At 38.9% G+C, this 18,299-nt stretch overlaps 1 protein-coding gene across 3 annotated transcripts in view; it reads left to right on the forward strand.

Moving 5' to 3' along the window:
• MYOM1 (myomesin 1) overlaps positions 1 to 18,299 on the forward strand; it is a 158,206-nt gene that overhangs the window by 24,621 nt on the left and 115,286 nt on the right. The window contains exons 1-2 of one of the 3 annotated variants that reach the window (XM_014832874.3): positions 4,434 to 4,835; positions 8,723 to 9,048. In XM_014832874.3, the coding sequence (XP_014688360.2) occupies positions 8,750 to 9,048 (299 nt within the window). In that variant the 5' untranslated portion in view covers positions 4,434 to 4,835; positions 8,723 to 8,749. Of the gene's footprint in view, positions 1 to 4,433; positions 4,836 to 8,722; positions 9,049 to 18,299 lie in introns of those variants that run through there. The other 2 variants (XM_014832876.3, XM_070513340.1) reach the window with 2 other exon arrangements.

Consider the following 18,299-nt stretch of genomic DNA (forward strand, 5'->3'; position numbering starts at 1 on the left):
ATCTGTAAATCTGAAACCATTCCCATGTCTGGGAAGTTCTCAGCAATTATTTCTTTGAAGAAGCTCTCTGCTCCTTTCTCCCTCTCTTTTCTCTCTGGGATCCCTATAATCTTTATGTTGCTTTGCCTAATTGAGTCGGATATTTCTCGAAGAATTCCTTTTTTTTTTAATCTTAGTTCTGTCTTCTCCTCCACGTGTAGAATTTCTACATTTTTATCCTCAAGAAGACTAATTCTTTCCTCCATAAGATTAGTTCTAGGGGCTGACCCGGTGGCACAGCAGTTAAGTTCACACGTTCCACTTCTCGGCAGCCCAGGGTTACCTGGTTTAGATCCTGGGTGCAGACATGGCACCGCTTGGCAAAAAGCCATACTGTGGTTGGTGTCCCATGTATACAGCAGAGGAAGATGGGCATGGATGTTAGCTCAGGGCCAGTCTTCCTCAGCAAAAAGAGGAGGATTGGCAATAGTTAGCTCAGGGCTGATCTTCCTCAAAAAAAAAAAATCAGTTCTATTTCTTAATGATTCTAGGTTATTTATTTCATTAATTGTTTTTCATATCCAGAATTTCTGCTTGATTTATTTTTTATAGTTTCAGTCTCTTTGGTGAAGTGATTCATTTTATTGCTGAGCTCCTTGAATTGTCTTTCTGTGTTTTCTTGTAAGTCATTGAGTTTCCTTATGATGGCTATTTTGAATTCTCTGTCCTTTAGGTTGTATATTTCTGTGTCTTCAGTGTTGGTTTCTGGAGAATTGTCAGTTTTCCTTCTGGTCTGAATTGTTGCTGCAGTTTCTCATGGTGTTTATTGAACTAATCTTTTGTTGGAGCATTTGTGGTATTCTAAGGATGCAGATTCCCCCTGCTACCACTAGTGGGGAGCAGGAGCAGTGTTTCTGGCCCCACCCCATCTGCTGGAAGCTGTGAGGATATTATGGGTGCTTTCCCCAGCCTGGGATGTGTTCAGGCACTTGTGTCGACCATCCTTGTTCGACAGGGTTTCCTCACTAGTTAGGATCACTCTTTGGTGCCTCAGGGGTGCTCTGAGCTCCCCTTCCCCACCAGAAAGTGATCACCAAAGGACTCAAAGCTGCTGCAGCTATTCCTGCAGGTGCCCGACCCGTTCCCTCTTTGGGAGCGCTGCTGCACTGTGAGCACTTGTGCATGCCTGGGAAGTGTTTGTCCCAACATGAAAATTTGCTGAGGCCCCTATTTACAATCTGCAGTCCACAGGCCACTGTGCTTGGTGGATGGGGCTTCCTTCCTGGGACCTGAGCTATGGCTGCTCCTTTATGGCACAGGGGCATGGTGGGCTCTCTCTTTCCACCAGGAGAGCGACCATGAGCGTGGGCTAAGGGTTACCGCCTCCTTCTCTTAGGGTTGCCCCATTGTGTATTTCCACTTTCTGAGCACTTGCACCAGGTTGGGAGAGCGTTCGTGTGCATTCACAGGGCTACCCAGGGAGAGCAGGGTGTGCTCACCTATCTCTGCCACTTCCTGGGGGGGGCCAGTCCATCCACCCTCAGATGTGTAGATGCGTATGTCTCTCTGGCATCCTATTGTGCTGTGTGGGCTTCCTCTGTTGGTCAGTGACTGTCCATTTAGTTGTAGTTCAAAAGGAAGAAAGGGGAAGAGACGAAGGGAACAGCTCACTCCACCATTGCTGATGTCACCTCACTTATACACTTTTTAAAAAGTATTTTGCATTAGATGATTTTTGGGGAAGCTTGAAATTAGCAGTTGACCAGCATTCCATTAAGTTTTCAGAATAATTACACATCTATAAGGGCAAGATGATTGACAGAATGATTATACATCTATGAGGGAATTGTGATTAAATCATAATAATTGATATGTATGAACCCAATTAAATTTTTCTTCTTTAATTTTAGTTTTATTATGCAATACACCACTGTATGTGGTTTATTAGCTGGATAGTTATATTTTGGATAACTATGTGTTAGAAAAGTTTGAACCCAGATCATGCTAGAGCAGAAAGATTACTTAGGAGACTTGGTCAGGTCTAGCTCATTTTTTTTTTTTTTTTTTTTGAGGACGATTAGCCCTGAGCTAACATCTGCCACCAATCCTTCTCTTTTTGCTGAGGAAGACTGGCCCTGAGCCAACATCCGTGTCCATTTTCCTCTACTTTATATGTGGGACACCTGCCACAGCATGGCTTAATAAGCGGTGCATAGGTCTGCACCTGGGATCCCAACTGGCGAACCCCAGGCCACCAAAGCAGAACGTGTGACCTTAACCACTGCACCACCAGGCCAGGCCCATAGCTCATACTTCTTTTGTCAAATCTTATTGTATATTTGTTTGAAATAAACTCTTTCGCTTTCACTGGGATCCTCAGTGTCAATGAATAAATGATATTTTCGTTTTTCCGCAAGTGTGTGTGGACTTCTCTTATTTTGCATTTTTAACAGAGATCAAAGTTCAGTAAATATTTTAATCTATTGATATTTGTAGCCAGTACATCTTGATCTAATACATAATTGTCTGTTACATAGGAAATACAACTAAAACTCTTCTTTGGAATAGTTCTTCCCTCTAACGGACATTATTGGCACATGGCTCACTCTATCTATCTGTCGTCTATACACACACATGCACACACACACACACACACAGTTAAATGGTTGAAATGCAATATAGTATGAAATATAGGAGGCTGGGCTCTGTGTAGAACAGACCTAGGTTTGAATCTCTGTCACATTCTAGTTGTCTGACTTTAAAAATATTAATCTCTTTAAATCTCAATTTTGCAATCTATAAAATGTTTTTACATGTGCGTGATGATCAAATAAGATGCTGTAAAGCAGTTAGCATTAATGCCTGCATATAGCAAATGGTCATTCAATATTAGCTAGTATGATGATGATTCATATCTCTTATTTTTGTTTATTTTTCCCCTTTCCTGCTTCAAGAAGATTTGAAGCAACTTACCATGTTCTTTAGAGAAAAGGCTCACTGGGAACCATTCCAGTGGCTGATGGGTAAAACTCAGAAGAACCACTGCCATTCTGTATCGGATGTTTAGAGAACAAATGGATACTTGGAGAACATAAAGCTTGGAAAATTCTCCTATGGATTCCAGACAGCTAAAATGTCCATGTGCACACTAACGGGGTGTGTATTTAGATAAAGAAATGCCAGGTTGAATGTGATCAGAACTAAGTGAAAAGCATTCTTTTATATACTTTGGGGAGCTCAGAAGCTGACCCTCAGTTATGTGTGGAGACCTATATTGCTCTTCAAAGACTTATTTCAAAATATCTAGTTTCTTATAAACAAAGTGTCACTGGAGGAAGGATACAGCAATGCACGACAAAAAGTACATGGGGTTTGGAACCCAAATATCTCTGAATGAATGGCATTTATGTCATTTACTAGCTGTGTGCTCTTTGGCAAATGACTTTGCCTCTTAAAGCCTCAGTTTCCTCAGCTATAAAATGAAGCTAATGATACCTACCTTACAGGCTATTATGAGAACTAAATGAGATCATGTATATAAAGTGCCTATCACAGTGTCTCACATTTGATAGGTCCTTAACAGTGTTAACTGCAGTTATCATCAAGAAAGGAATTGTACAGTAGACTACAATATTGGGTCTGTTCAATATTTGATAGATACAAGTGATCTGTACTCAGTTGATGTGATATCACTGTAATATCATGTCAGAACATAACCTGCTCAATACATATAATCTGAACAGTGAGCTTTTAAATTGCTACTATCAGTAATGATAGCTGACATTTACTGAGTCTTATTATACGGCAATCACTAAGTCAAGTGCTTTCTCTGCATTATCACATTTAATCTCCACAGCAGTCCCATAATTTGGATGGTATTATCCCCGTTTTATACAGAAGGAAAATGAAGCTCAGGGAGGAGAAATAAAATGCTTGACGTTGCATGGCTATTAAGTGCCACCAATGGGCTGGAATCTAGGTCTGGTCTGAGTCCAAAGGGCAGGCTCTAACCACCAGGTTATACCACCTCTTAATTAGTTACAGGGTCCAAAAAACAAAGGAAGAGAATGTCTTGTTATGTAGACTGACCCTACTCTTGACTTTAGGAAAGATGAAACATGTTGCTTCTCAAAGGCTTTAGTTAATCAACAGGGAATCAAATATTCAAACTTGAAGCTATGACCTACTTTGAAAATTTTCCTGAAATGAGAGAAATGGTGAGTGTGTATCATCAAGCCAAAATTGCCACCATGTGTAACCCATTCCTTACTCAGTTTGCCTCTAGTTAGCCTCAAGATCTTTTCTCACGTTGTGTCTTTTAAATGTACTATACATGTGTTATGGGCAGCACATCCAGAACCATATCTTGGCATTAAAATTCCATGAAGTCCATTTTGGGAATCAGATTACTACACCTATTTTTAGCTCTCAACCCAAACCACTCTTTCCATTACTCTTTTAAATATCCAGTGATAAAGTGTTATTGAAAATAGCTCTTATAACCAAATAAAAATCCTACCTTTGGTTTAATCAGGCCAGACCCATAGACCAGCATTAATGTAATTACATTACAGAGGCAGCTACCAGCCAGTGCCTCTGGGCCTCTTGTTTTAGGACTACCCTCCCCATTTGCTGCTATATTTATCTGCCTTCTTGGCCATAAAAGGCTGGCTGTGTGGCTCTGACATTCTACTGCCTGACCACATGCATTATTTTTGAACTGGCCCCCAGGATCCTGTCTTTAGCCCTGCCTCTTAACTTTTTCTTGGATTCAACTTCTGTGGGCTTTTCATTCTCTCATCCAGCTCCACGGCCACGTAGGAACATTTCCACCACCATCACTCCTTTGGAAACTGGTAAGTGTAATATTGAGGCAGAAGACTGCACTTCATATTTTATGTGCTTAACAGCTCTGCAGTGTGTGTGGTTTCTTTCTATCTTTTGAGCTCAGCAGCTTTCTCAAAGTGATGTCAGAATACCAGAGAAATAGGAAAGCGGAGCCCCTGGGAAGGAAGACAAGAGCAGCAGGGTGCCACTGTTTGCTGGCACAGCTATTCTCTCAGATGACTGTATTTGTTTAAATTAAGCTACTGTTCCTGGAACTATAAGGAGATAATGTGTGTCTCAGATGGAACTGTAAGTGTGAGTTAAGTACTCTTTCCAAGTTACAGTTTAACGGTTTGGTTGAAATCTAGAATGGGTGAGGTGACAGGAAATCATGTGTTTTCTCTCTTTCATATGCCTGTGAGACTCCTCAATTACAAATTAGACCAAAAGGTGGTAAATTAACTTTGAAGTCTCTAGTTTTTAATTCAGTGATTTTTGCTCTGATGATGCCATGTAGGTAAGTGTCAGAGTGCCTTATTATCTTCCTAACCTGAAAATGGTTAATATTTAATGAAAAATGGTAAATGAAATGGTTAATATTTCAGTGGCAATGAAGATCCCTACAAAACCATCCTAAAGTTAACACTTTGTGTGAGTAATTTTAATCAGCTTTTGCCCTCTAATGCCTGTACAAAAGTTTCATGTCAGGATTACACCTATGGACTTAGTAGTTCTTCCTAAATTGCCAAATTATTTTCAGGAAGAAAATGCAGATCTTAAAGGAACAGAAGACAACCAAACCAGCTTTCCTCCCAACACGCTCTAGCTTTCATGTGTTGGGGATAATCTTGGCTTACTTGATGGAGAGAAGGTAGTTGTACCTTCGTTCCAGAGGTCAGAGCTATGACAACCAGCTGTTGACTTAAAGCCAAACCTTGTTTACTTGTGATACATTATCTATGTGCTTGGAATATTAAATGTTATAAAAATATATAAATGAGGAAAATAGAAACAAAAAGAGTGGAGAAAAGAATTAGGGCAAGATATTTAAAGATTTATCTTTAAAACTTAAAGATATTTAAACATTTTATTTTATTTTGTGAAAATAACAGCATTTCAAATCATCTGGGTTGTGAATTTAGCTTGTAATGTATTACGCAGGAAGGTCATTCATTATTTATTTGGACACCATCAAATAACTTTTCCCCCCGCAGTGTAGTGTGTATCACTACAGAAACTTATCTAATATCTTTATAACTGCCTAATATAATATACTTTCATATTAATATATTCCAACCTTTCTGATTTATCAAAATTTATCTAATAATTATTCATTACACATGATAATTATTTTGTATATTTTAGAACAGAAAATAGCAATCTATTTAAAGGTTGAAGAAAAGTTGCTTGCTAGTAGCTATTTTTTTCCTCTTGGGAAATGCCATGTAGACTGATATCCTCCATGAGCCCTAAGATAAATATTTCTGGAGTGAAGTTTGCTGTATTTTCTTCTCTATGGAATACATGCTGACTTTTAAAATCGTTTAAATAAAAATTAGATTTAAACTTGACAAAAAATATGGAAAGTTTAGAAGGATTCACTCCTCATTTACAATAAAAAAAAGAGATTTAGAAAAAACTGATTACTTTGCACCTAATTTTACTTGTAAAATTTAAAAATAACACTTCAGAACCTGCACAAAGGCATTAAAAATTGGAGGGAGAGGGCTCCCGTAAAACTATCACTTCATCCAGTGTTGTCAGCATGATTGATGGGCTCCGTGTCAGTGGACACGTTATTCAAGAAAGCTAGTGCAGTATGAAGACTCCCCACCCTATGCTAAGCAAACATACCTTTGACTTTCAGTAGAACTGTTAGCTCAAGTTCATAATGCAAACTGCTACACTGATGGCTGATTTTCTTCTTTATGTAGGAAGACTAGTAGCATTCATATTCTCCATGGAGCAAATAATTTTTCTGGTTTGACACTATAGGTTTTTGAAGTGTTTGTGAGATTTGAGAGAGCTTGTTTTATGATAATATTACCTTACTCCAAGGTTCAGTGCTAGGACTTCCATTTGTCATCATTCTCATCTATTTTTTTGGCTTTTAAATACCATCTATATGCTGATGACTCCCAAATATAGGTCTCCATCCTGGACCTTTACCCTGTACTCCAAAGTCACATATCCAGCTACTCACTTAACATCTCCACTTGGATGTCTGGCAGGTATCTCAAATGTAGACTGTCTCAAATCAATCTCCTATTCTTCTTCCATCCTGAGCTACTGCTTTCTTACACTCCTGCCCATTTCAGTTCATGGCAACTTCAGTCTTCCAACTACTCAGGCAAAAACCTTGGGGCCATCTCTCACTCCTCTCTGTCTTTCACACCCTAATTTCAGAACTTCCAGCAAGTGCTATTGGCTCTACCTGCGAAACATACAGAGTCTGAGCACTTCTCACCCTTCCACTGCTACTGCTAACTTCTCTAGCCTGGACTACTGCAATGGCTTTTGTATTCATTTGCTAGGGCTACTATAACAAAGTACCATATACTGGGTGGTTTAAATAACAGAAATTTACTTTCTCATAATTCTGGAGGCTACAAATCTGAGATCAAGGTGTTAGCTGGGTTGGTTTTTTCTGAGGCCTCTCTCCTTGGGTTGTAGATGGGTGTCTTTTTCTTGTGTCTTCACACAGTCTTCCCTCTATATATGTACGTATCTGTGTCCTAATTTCCTCTTCTCATGGGGACTTGGTCATATTGGATGAGAGCCCACCTTAATGATGTCATTTTACCTTAATTTCCCCTGTAAAGACCTATCTCCAAAAAGAGTCACATTTTGAAGTACTGTCGGTTAAGACTTCAACATTCGAATTTTGAAGGGATGTAACTCAGCCTACAACATCCTTCTAATTGGTCTCCTGGCTTTTACTCTTGTCCCTCAACAGTCTATTCTTCAGACATCAGTGAGAGTGATTCTCAGCTCAGAACCTTCCAATGGCTTCTCAACCTTCAGAAAAAAAGACAAAGTCCTTATAGTCACCTATAGGACCCTATACTATCTGCTCTTTCCCCCTCACTCCCCTCATCTCTCTGTCATCGTCCCCTATACCTCTCCCTGTACCCCCCTCACTTCATGCAGCCTCACTGGTCTATTTACTATTCCTGGAGTACAAAGGTTCACACCCCAGTGCCTTTGCAATGGTCTTCCATCCGGATCACTCTTCCCCCCAGATATTCTCATGCTCAGATGTCACTTTCAAGCTCAGAAGCCATCCCTAATGGGCTGTTTAAAATTGCATCTGCTCCCCTTTCCTGTTTTATTTTCCTCTATAGCATTTAGCTCATTCCAACAAACCTTATACTTATTTGTTTTCTCTATTGTCCATTTTCTGCAATAGAATATAAGATTCTATGTAAGGTTCTCAGAGCAGGGATTTTGTTTGTTTTGTTCATCTCCGTATTTCCTGTGCTGGAATAATGCCAGGCTCGTTGTAGGTGCTCAGTAGTTATTTGCTGAATGAAAAACACATTGGCTGTACACACTCTCCATCATTACATAGTCTCCCAGATGAAGCCCCTATCAGAATGAAATGCAGGAAATTATAATATGTTTTATGGAAGGTCTGAGGAAAAAGCACAATAGCTAGAGTAACGAAACTTTGTAAAGACCTCCTAGATATTAAAAAAGAAAGACGAAGAAGAGGAAGGCACAATGACAGGAGGGAGCACATCTGGGCCATGAAGCAGGCAGTTTACTGAGTAACCATTTAAGCAAACCTTCACATCATTTTCCACTTTCTCTTTGGAAAAGATAAGAGTATTAATTTTTACACGTTGGTTTAGATGACTTGTTCTATGGAATTTGTTCCTTAACAGTTCACTCAAAAATTGTTGCTTTCTTATAGATTGCCTTGTTCCCTCAAGGGCACGTGATGTCTCTCCCGTTTTATCAGAAATTCCACCAGCACTATGATCGTAGCTACCGCAACAAGGACCTTCGCACCACCATGAGCCAGTACCACCAGGAGAAGAAGAGGTCTGCCATCTACACTCATGGCTCCACGGCCTACAGCAGCCGCTCCTCTGCCGCCCACCGCCAGGAATCCGAAGCCTTTAGCCGGGCGACCAGCGCCTCCTACCAGCAGCAGGCCTCCCTGGCCACTCAATCCGCCCTTGCAACTGCAGTCAGCCGGAAGGCGGCCTCAGCCTATGATTATGGCTACTCCCACGGGTATGTCAAAAGCATCCTTCCGACCTTAGGACAAAGGCGGATTCTTGGAATAACCCCCCCACAGCATGTTTTTCTTTCTTCTTAAATCTGGCAGCCCTCCATTTAAACCAGGTGGGGGGAAAGACCATGTGTTTGGGAGACCTGGGACTTAGGTCTACCTCTTTCACTTTGCCTTCTTTTTGAGTTTCACGAAGAGCTTTGCGGTCACACTGGGCTGTCTTTCTCGAATTGCCAACTGTGATATTGCTAGAAGCAGAGAAGTTTTGCCACAGGTTGCATTCGACATTAAGTGGCCGCAGAGCCAGAAAATATCATTTCAACACTCACAGCAGGTTTCCTGGCCCTCCGAATGTTCTGCTTAGATGAGGGGCCAGTATAAAATGTAAAATTCGCAGGTCACAGCAGCCCAAACTACAGCAGGGATGTGTTCCATTTTCTCACTATCTGAAAGCCAGTGTTAAAACTCGAAGCTATTATTGAAGCAGCAAATATTTTCTATAGCTGGAGCATTTTATAAAAACATGGCTCTATCTCAGTCAGCCTAAGAGTACCAGGAACAAACCCGTATTCTGGCAAAATTAGATTTATCAACCCATTGCAATGAGGGAGACCACACACTAGAGGAGAAGAGAGAGTGTGGATAGGATTCTAGGAAGAGTGGAGCTTACATGCAGGTCTGGTCTGCAAAGCAAACCCAGGGTCCTGTTTCTTTAGAAATAGTAAAGTTAAGGTAAATGTGGACTGTTGTCTCCAGAAACGCCTTATGGGGAGCTCAGCACCTGGGCTGGGAATCAAGGCTGCTTCTCTGTGTCAACAGCGACTGAGGTCCTCCAGGCAAGAGTGCAATGTCTCGTTCTTACTGATAACATTTCAGACAGCAGGCTCACTGATAGTCTTAGATTTGGAGAAGAAAGTTTCTCAGTGAGTCTGTGGTCGCTCAAAGAACGAGGTTATCACAACACTTTACATCAGCAACGTCCCTGGGAGACGTTGCTTCCTGTGAACTTTGCAGGTGGCTGCTCTGTGTCTGTTGCTCCAGCCTGAAGAATGCTGGGCAGAAGGTACTTTCTCAGTCCAAGCCAATTTTTATTCTCTCAACATTCAGAATGAAATGGTTCATGAGGATTAAAAAAACACATACAAGATACATGTGATTTCATTAAAAATCTATCTATAGTCCTCAGAAAGAACTGCTAAACTTCAAAGTGTAAAAATTTCTGGGCTGTGTGGTAAATAACCACCTGCTGCCTTGAATTCTCCTTTTCAAAGCATCAGGCATAGGTTGCATTTCATGTTAGAAACAAAATTTAATTTTAAGTCTTATAAAATTTAAGTCCACAAAATACCTGTTAGGGCAACTGGAGAAGGTATTTATTTCTGGGAATTAAAAAAGTTATTGAGGAAATAATACAGTGGTTTGTATGAGTAGAAGTGAGGGTGATTTCCGAAGGCAGAGATTCCTGAATCTTTGTGGGGTTTAAGCAGCACCTGATCTATGACTGTCCTTTCTTAGGCACTGACAGTGACCTCTTGGGAGCTTCTGCTATGTTCAGTAACAGAGCCAGAGTCTGCTGGGGTTTACCTGGAATGTATGATGACAACGTTCTGAAATTCCATTTAAAATGGAACAGGACCATTTTGCAATCTCATTTTCAGCCATGGGGTATTCATAAGGACCTCACATTGGCTGAAAATATGGAAATATTGTCACTGAGGCAAATTCATTTCTTTTAGCACTTGCTTCAAATGAACTGCCTTCCAAAGGAAAGTTGGGAGGAATTAACACCATGTGTACACAACAGCATTATTTTGTTCTCCTGAAGAATGTTCCATAGTTGCATTTAAGAGCCTCATTTAGGAAAGCAGCTGTCTTGTAATAGAGGAGGATTAAATATCCTCTATTAATATTAAATATTTAAATATCCATTTTTCTGGATTGTCTGTGCTGAATCTATAGAGGATGGGTTGTTAACTCCTTGTGTACTTATTTCATTTCCCCAATGCTATAGAGTCTATAGGATTTTATGAATTTTTACATTTAAGAGATTTTTACTTCTTCAACTCTACTGCTAAATTTTATGTTAAAATTATTTTAATTTTATACAAATTCTTCTTTTAACCACGTGTGCAATATTCATAAATATTCATAATCTGATATATCAAACATTAGTAATTGAATCTTTGAGCATTTTTATATTTTATTCAGAAAACACTCTATATAATCTTTGAAATACTTAGCCATTTTAGCTATAAAGAGTCTCAGACAATAAACTTTCTATAGGAAATGAAACTGTAATTATTTTTCTGTATTCAACCTCACATCTTGTTCTTTCCTGCTATGTATATATTTATGTAGGTAGCTAGGTATTTATTAATGCCTTGCTATATTTGAACGCTTTGGACTTCTTGTTAGAAACAAGTTGACCTGGAAACAAGGGAGGGGAAAAAAATGCCATATTTTTCCCTTTGTGTAATGCAACATAAAAGAAAAGAAAGCCAACCTAATCCTGGGGGGTATTTTAGTTTTTCTTTTTTTAGACCTGGAGCTAACGGGTGCAGATAATATTCTTTGAACATTTCAAAATCTTCGTACTTCCTTTAGGTTATATTTTCACTTTTTCAAAATGGATTGCCTGCTAAATGAAATATCTTTCTTTGGATTGCGAGTAGTGTTGTTGATTAAAACTTGTAGGGTTGGAAATGCAATTCTGTGGAATGTGTGTAAGCACTAGGCTTGATCTATTTTTAGCTTCTGCTTTGTAGTTAGATGTTCAGTGGTAAAGTGGAAACTATGGAGATTTATATGTGCTCAGGGCTTGGCTGACCTCAGTAAGTCTTAAGAACAATGGCTTGTTCCGGCATCAGTGTGGTTATAGCACAGATCAGTTACCAATTGCATTCTGAGCCAAGAGTTATAAAATAAATTCTGAAAGGCTTATTCTAAATGCCTTTATTCTTAGTCACAGTGAGGAAAAAACCCCCTAAATTAAAAAAAGTAATTCAGGAAAACAAATGACACAAGATTATTGTTTTATGCTAGTAATTCACAAATAGTATCAGGGATTAAAGGAGAAATGGTACTCATGACCACTTTGCAACCATTAGGCAAGGGTTCTTAACCTCTGTCCATGAATAGGTTTCAACAGAGTCTCGGATGATCTGAAATTATGTGCAAAATTAAGCACAGATGAGAATTTTTTTGCTGAGAAGTGCCGTAGGTTTCGTCAGATTCTCAGAGAACTCAGTGACTCAACAAAAGCCAGAACCACTGCGCTAGAAAGTCTACGTATAAATACCATGTTTAGTATGTGTGACCTGAAAAATCTCTTTCTCAATTCCAATATTATAAAGAGTTAGGGTGAAATAAGGCAGACATTTACAGGGAATGTGGTATCATGGAAATCAGGGTACTTTCTTTTGACTAAGCTGACTCACACATTAAGAAGGAAATAATAAACGGAACATTTTGTTATAATGAATAACTTTCAAAACCAGAGAATAACGCAACAGTTCTTGGGTGACAGAAGGATTTAGAGTTGTCCTTCAACCCTCTGTGGTAATGATAGACGACTGATTGTCTGTTCCTAAATAAATTAAAATTCAGCCCATATGATACAATTCAGCATAGGATTCTCTATACCACTGTATCTTTGCAAGAACCCTGAGAAGTAGAAGCCATTATCCTCATTTTAAAAATGAGAAAATTGGAGACCAAAGAGATTAAAAGACTTTTCTTCCTTACACTAAGAACAGCGATTTGAACCTCACTCCTACCCTAAGTCCTTTGCCTTTTCCACAGGTACTCCATGCTGTTATAGTCAGCAAGAACCCTTGACCACATGGCCACCAGATTTTTCTTGAAGCATCAATATATAGTTTTGCATTATGCCTCCTTTTATTTAAGCCATTGAGCACCAAAATAACCAAGATTTAGAGCAAGGAACAATGTATGCAAGGGCACTAATTCTAAGAAAAAAAATCCTAGGGCATTCATGGAACATGGAACCTTACAGACTCTTTAACTCCTCACTTGGAATCAGACATAGAGACTCACAAGAGGCTCTAGAAGATGCCAGTTTGGGGATGAGAAAGCTGAGGCTGGTGTGACTTGCCCAGGGCACTCTGCTTACCTTTAAATTGTGCCCTTTACCGATGTTCGTGTGATGCTGATCAGCTGCCCTCAGTTGTTGCCCAGATAGTAACCTCTTTTCAAATTGCTAGTATTTGCAAAGAACATATTATGCTCAAACCAATTCTAATTCAGACAGAAGATACCATTGCTAAAAATAGAGACCACTAAACACAGAAACCTCCATCTTTTATTGGTGGGTCTGATTACAGCAGGGACTGCAGGGGACCTGAAAAGTTGGTCCATCTCCCACCCCAATGTGATTTCAAAAGATGTTACCAAAGAAATATACTGTCTTGTGGATGTTTTTGTGTCTTGACTTCAGCTATGGGGATCAGATTGGTGTCAATTTTTACATAGCCATCTCCAGATTTTATAACATAATGGGAAGTAGATAATCTTTGGGGCAAAGAGGCCTGTGCTGATTTGCAGTTAGGCTTATGACTTTGGATAAGCTAGTTAACTTCAGTTTCTTTATCTGTAAAATGAGGAAAATGGTTGTCCCTCAGGTTGGGAGGTCTAAAAGAGATCATCATTAGTTTAGTGTAATGGCTGGTACATGGGGAACACTCAGCGAGGTTTAGGTGTTGTTGTTCAATCATTCAATAAATATTTACTCAGTGCCTTCTGTATGCTAAGCACTGCCCTGGGTGCTAAGGATAAATTACATACAAAACTGACGAAGATTCCTGCCCTCATGGAGCATGTATTTTAGTATGGAGAGACAGGCCATAAACAATAAATTTAATAAAAAACACACTGAATTCTATATTATTCTAGAAGGTAATAAATGTTATGGAAGCAATAACAAATACAGTAATGTAACAGGGATCACGTATGTGGGGCCGAGGTGCAGGTTGGAATCTTAAATAGTGCTGTCAGGCCTCATTGAGAAGGTGATATCAGAGTAAAGACATGAAATAGCTGAGGGAGTTAACTATGAGGCTATCTGGGGGAAAGGTACACTAGTCATCGGGAACAGCCACTGCAAGGTCTTACAGCAAGGAATAGCACTGAGGCCAGTGAAGGAATGGAGAAGTGAAGGAAAGAGTAAGTGGAGAAGATGTCAGAAAAGTAGTAGATGGAGAGGACTGATCATGTAGGGCTTTCCAGGGCATTGTAAGGACTTTTTATTCTGAGTTAAAGGTGAGGGGAAGCTGTGGCAGAGTTTTGAGCAGGAGAGTGTCATGATCTAACTTAAGTTATAAGGGGGTCACTGTGGCTGCTGTGTGGAGAATGGACTGTGGGGCACAAGCAGAAGCAGGTTACCCAGTTAGGAGGCTAATGCTGTAGGCCAGACAGGAGCAGATGCACAGTAAGAAAAGATGTGGGACGCAATAGCCCTACTTTTGGATCTATTAGTTATTGCTGAATTCTTAATTCCACCAGATTTTTCACAAGGCTCTTCAGCTGCCTTAGCCACAGAGTTTTGAGGCTATGAAAAGACCAGTGTAGATTTTCTATATACAATGAATTTTCTGAGACTCTCTAGGCAAAATGGTGATGGTAAAACCATTTGCTTATTCTCCATTCCCAAAGATTCCAAGGAAGTACCTTGTTCTGTTGTTGGTGCTTTTTATGATATGAGGTAAGAAAAACACCGAAATAACCACAATTATGTGAAAATTCAAACCCATCTGCAGATTCAAGTGGCTAAATCTCAATTACAAAAAATTATTGAACCAATAGACTGTTTTGGGAAATGAAGTTTGATTGGAAAGCTGCTGATATATCAAGGTTTTGTATTCTTACCTTTTTCCTTCTAGAAATAGTTCTCTAAATAAAAGTTTAATTATTATTATATGAGGAATAAGTACCATAGTTTCTGGGTAGCAAAAATCGATGCAATATTCTGGGTTTTGTCTTCCAGAATTTAAATACCAAGAAAACGATGAGTCACATTACTTCCTATATGGTGGGAGGAGGTCAGAGGAAAACCTCATGAGAGCAGAAAAGCCAGTTACTTCCTTAAAAGGCAGTTGATTTATGTTCTGAATCCCAAAGATGAACCCTGAGTCCAAGGAGATGGCCCTCATCATGCACCAATCTCTGTTTCTCTGTGCTTTACTCTACATTGAAAATATTATTTGTCAGGCTCTTTTGCAGGTTCAATTCAAGTTTGCATGATACACGATACCCCCAAAATGGCATTAATCTTCCATAGGCAGGTAAATCATGCTGTGAGAAGGAAGGCATGTCCTTTAATAGAGTAGGAATAGAATGAGTCAGCCAAAGGTGGAGGAAGGGCAAAGTGGTTACCTCCCTGGCCTCAGAGGTGAAATGTTAACTCTGTCCTGGGCTGGCAGGGCAGTGGGTGTAACTGAGCTTCCTCACAGAGATCTCTGAACTCTGGAAGCCCAAGGGAGCCGTTGCAACAGGCTTGACCTTTTCCACAGCAACTATTCTAGAAGAAACAAGAGAAAGCAGGAGCACCTCAAATGAAGGAGATAACGTTCATGCAACATCTAGTCAGCCATAGTGACCATCCCCAAAGTGGGGTGGGAGGTGGGTTTCTGGGCTGCTTTGTAAATAAGTTAATAAGACTAACTTTTACAAACCCTGGACAATTTTCAGTCCGCAGAGTTAGACTCTATAAGACGTCTCCTGATACTATTGTCAAGTGTCCTGTATAATATAATTTCCAGGAAATATGGAGTAAACTCTTTCACTTCACTTAAAAATAGGCTGTAATCTAGTCTGATTAAATTAATTTCTAAAATAGTCAGAAATTGATAAAAAACTGAAGGGTGTGTATAGGTAAGAACCATAAAAGAGTTAAATCTTTGGGTGCTTTACCCATCCATCCTTTCTAGAACACGTGACTGTTCTACATTCATGTTGAGAAGCAGTTCAGACCACTATGGTATTTGTTTTTAGATCATGGCTATACATTAGCTGTGGAAAGTTACTGAAAAGGAGAGTAAAATGTTACTTGTCAGTGGGAATTTAAATAATGGAAAAAATAAAGCAATAAGTAGAAGGAAAAAGTGTGATAATATTCCTATTTAAGTGGTTAAAAATTTTTTAACTAAAAATGAGACATTTCTATGACTTGAGAGAGTGAAATAGAGAGGGGGGAAAAAAGATAAGTATCAGGTAAACAATGCAAAAATGAGAGAGAGAGAGAAAATCTGAGGGATGGTTATTTATTATGATACTACATGTAAATTTCAAGGGTGATGTTGGTCAAACTAAATTCATGCTTGTATCTTATAAGAAGCTTTTTCTGCATAGTGTATTAGCAAAAAATGGGCTCTTTTCAGCCTCCTGCTTGTCCACTAACTTTGATGTTCTCCTGAAAGCTCCATAAGTGTTCATATTGGGAAACAGGAAAATCAAAAGGTCAGTAGAAAGTGTTGAGGCTGAGATGATACCCATATCAAAGGAAGAGCATAGAACAAAACTGCTCTAAATCAAAAATAGATCCAAAAACAACCTTTCCCAAGTCCCAAAGAAAGTATTGTTTTTCAAGTTTTGCAAGAGGGGGAAATGTGGCCATTAGATAAGTAGAAATGAGAAAAGAGAATCAAACTTCAAATGCTTGTTCCTGATCCTCCAGGAGACTCTGAAGATGAAAGAGATGGAACTTCAGATACCAGAAACCCTGGGGAGGAGTGGCTGACTAAGTGAGCAAAGACAGCCAAGAAGGGCAGTTCTCTAGAAGCTGAACCATGGTTCACTAAAACCACTGCCTCTTCCTCCTTTCTGGTAAACAGCTGAGCATTTTGTTTATATGCAACAGTACTAGGTTGTAAACATATAGAAAGATGCAGTTTTAAAGGAAAATTGTTAGAATAATAAAAATGAATTCAACTCTTTTATGGTAAAGTCTAATGGCAACACATAGATAATTCAGCAATCACAATTGAGCTTTAATTTTAAGCTTTTGCACATACAGCTCACCCTGGGATGTCCTATTCATCCTTCAACAACTAGCTCTTCCACAAAGGATTCCCTCATAACCCCAGACAGAAATTCTCTCTCAACATTGTGAATTCAAATTTTGTTTGCACTAGTCTTTCTGCTTATCTGCCTGCCTTCCTTCTGTCCTTTCTTCTTGAATGACATAATACATGTCAGGCCTGGTGTCATTTACTCTCCTACTAAATATAAAGCTCTCAGGAAACAAGGGTCTTTAATTTATCTTCGTATTCCCCTCCCACCCCAGTGTCAAGCACAGTATTTTGCACACAGTGGCTACTGAATTAGTTTTCTGTTGAATAAATGAAATTGCTACAGAAAGTTAAAAAATAAACCTGTGAAAATTTCATTGGTCCTCTAACATATAATGCAGTTTAAAAGCCTATTGTTTAATAATATTTGAAGTCAGCTTTCTCCCGCACTTTCTAAAATATCAGCTGGATTGTATGCTAAGTTTATGTTTAACTTTCTAAAAAACAACTGGACTGTGTTCAAAATGGCTGTATCACTTTACATTGCAGAGCAGTGTATTATAAGGATTCCAGTTTAGCCACATCCTTGCCAATGTTGGTTATTTTCTGTCTTATTTATTATAGCCATTCTAGTGGGTGTGTAGTGGGGTCTCATTGTGGTTTTAATTTGCATTTACTTAGTGACTAATGATGTTGATCATCTCGTTATGTGCTTATTAGCCATTTATATCTTCTTTGGTGAAATAGCTATTCAAATCTTTTCACCATTTTTTTAAATTGGATTTTTTTCTGCTTATTATTGACTTGTCAGAGTTATTTAAATATTTTATGTACAAGTCCTTTATTAGATATATGTTTACAAATATTTTCTCTCATTCTGTACCTTGTCTTCATTCTGTTAACAGTGTCTTTCAAAGACCACAACTTTTAATTTCAGTTAAGTTCAATTCATCGATTTATTCTTTTTGAATCATGCTTTTGGTGTTTGGCTAACTCGACACCATAAAGAATTTCTCTTATCTTTTCTTCTTAGAGTTTTATAATTTTAGCTTTTACATTTAGAGATATGATCCATTTTGAATTAATTTTTGTGTGTGCTGTTGAGTAGAGTTCTAAATTCATCTTTTGACATATAGATATACAATGGTCCCAGCACCGTTTATTGACAAGACTATTCTTTCCCCCGTTAAATTCCTTAGCACCTTTATCAAAAATCAATTGGCCATAAA

Source organism: Equus asinus, chromosome 7, assembly GCF_041296235.1.
Source record: "Equus asinus isolate D_3611 breed Donkey chromosome 7, EquAss-T2T_v2, whole genome shotgun sequence".
Classification (NCBI taxonomy): Eukaryota; Metazoa; Chordata; class Mammalia; order Perissodactyla; family Equidae; genus Equus; species Equus asinus.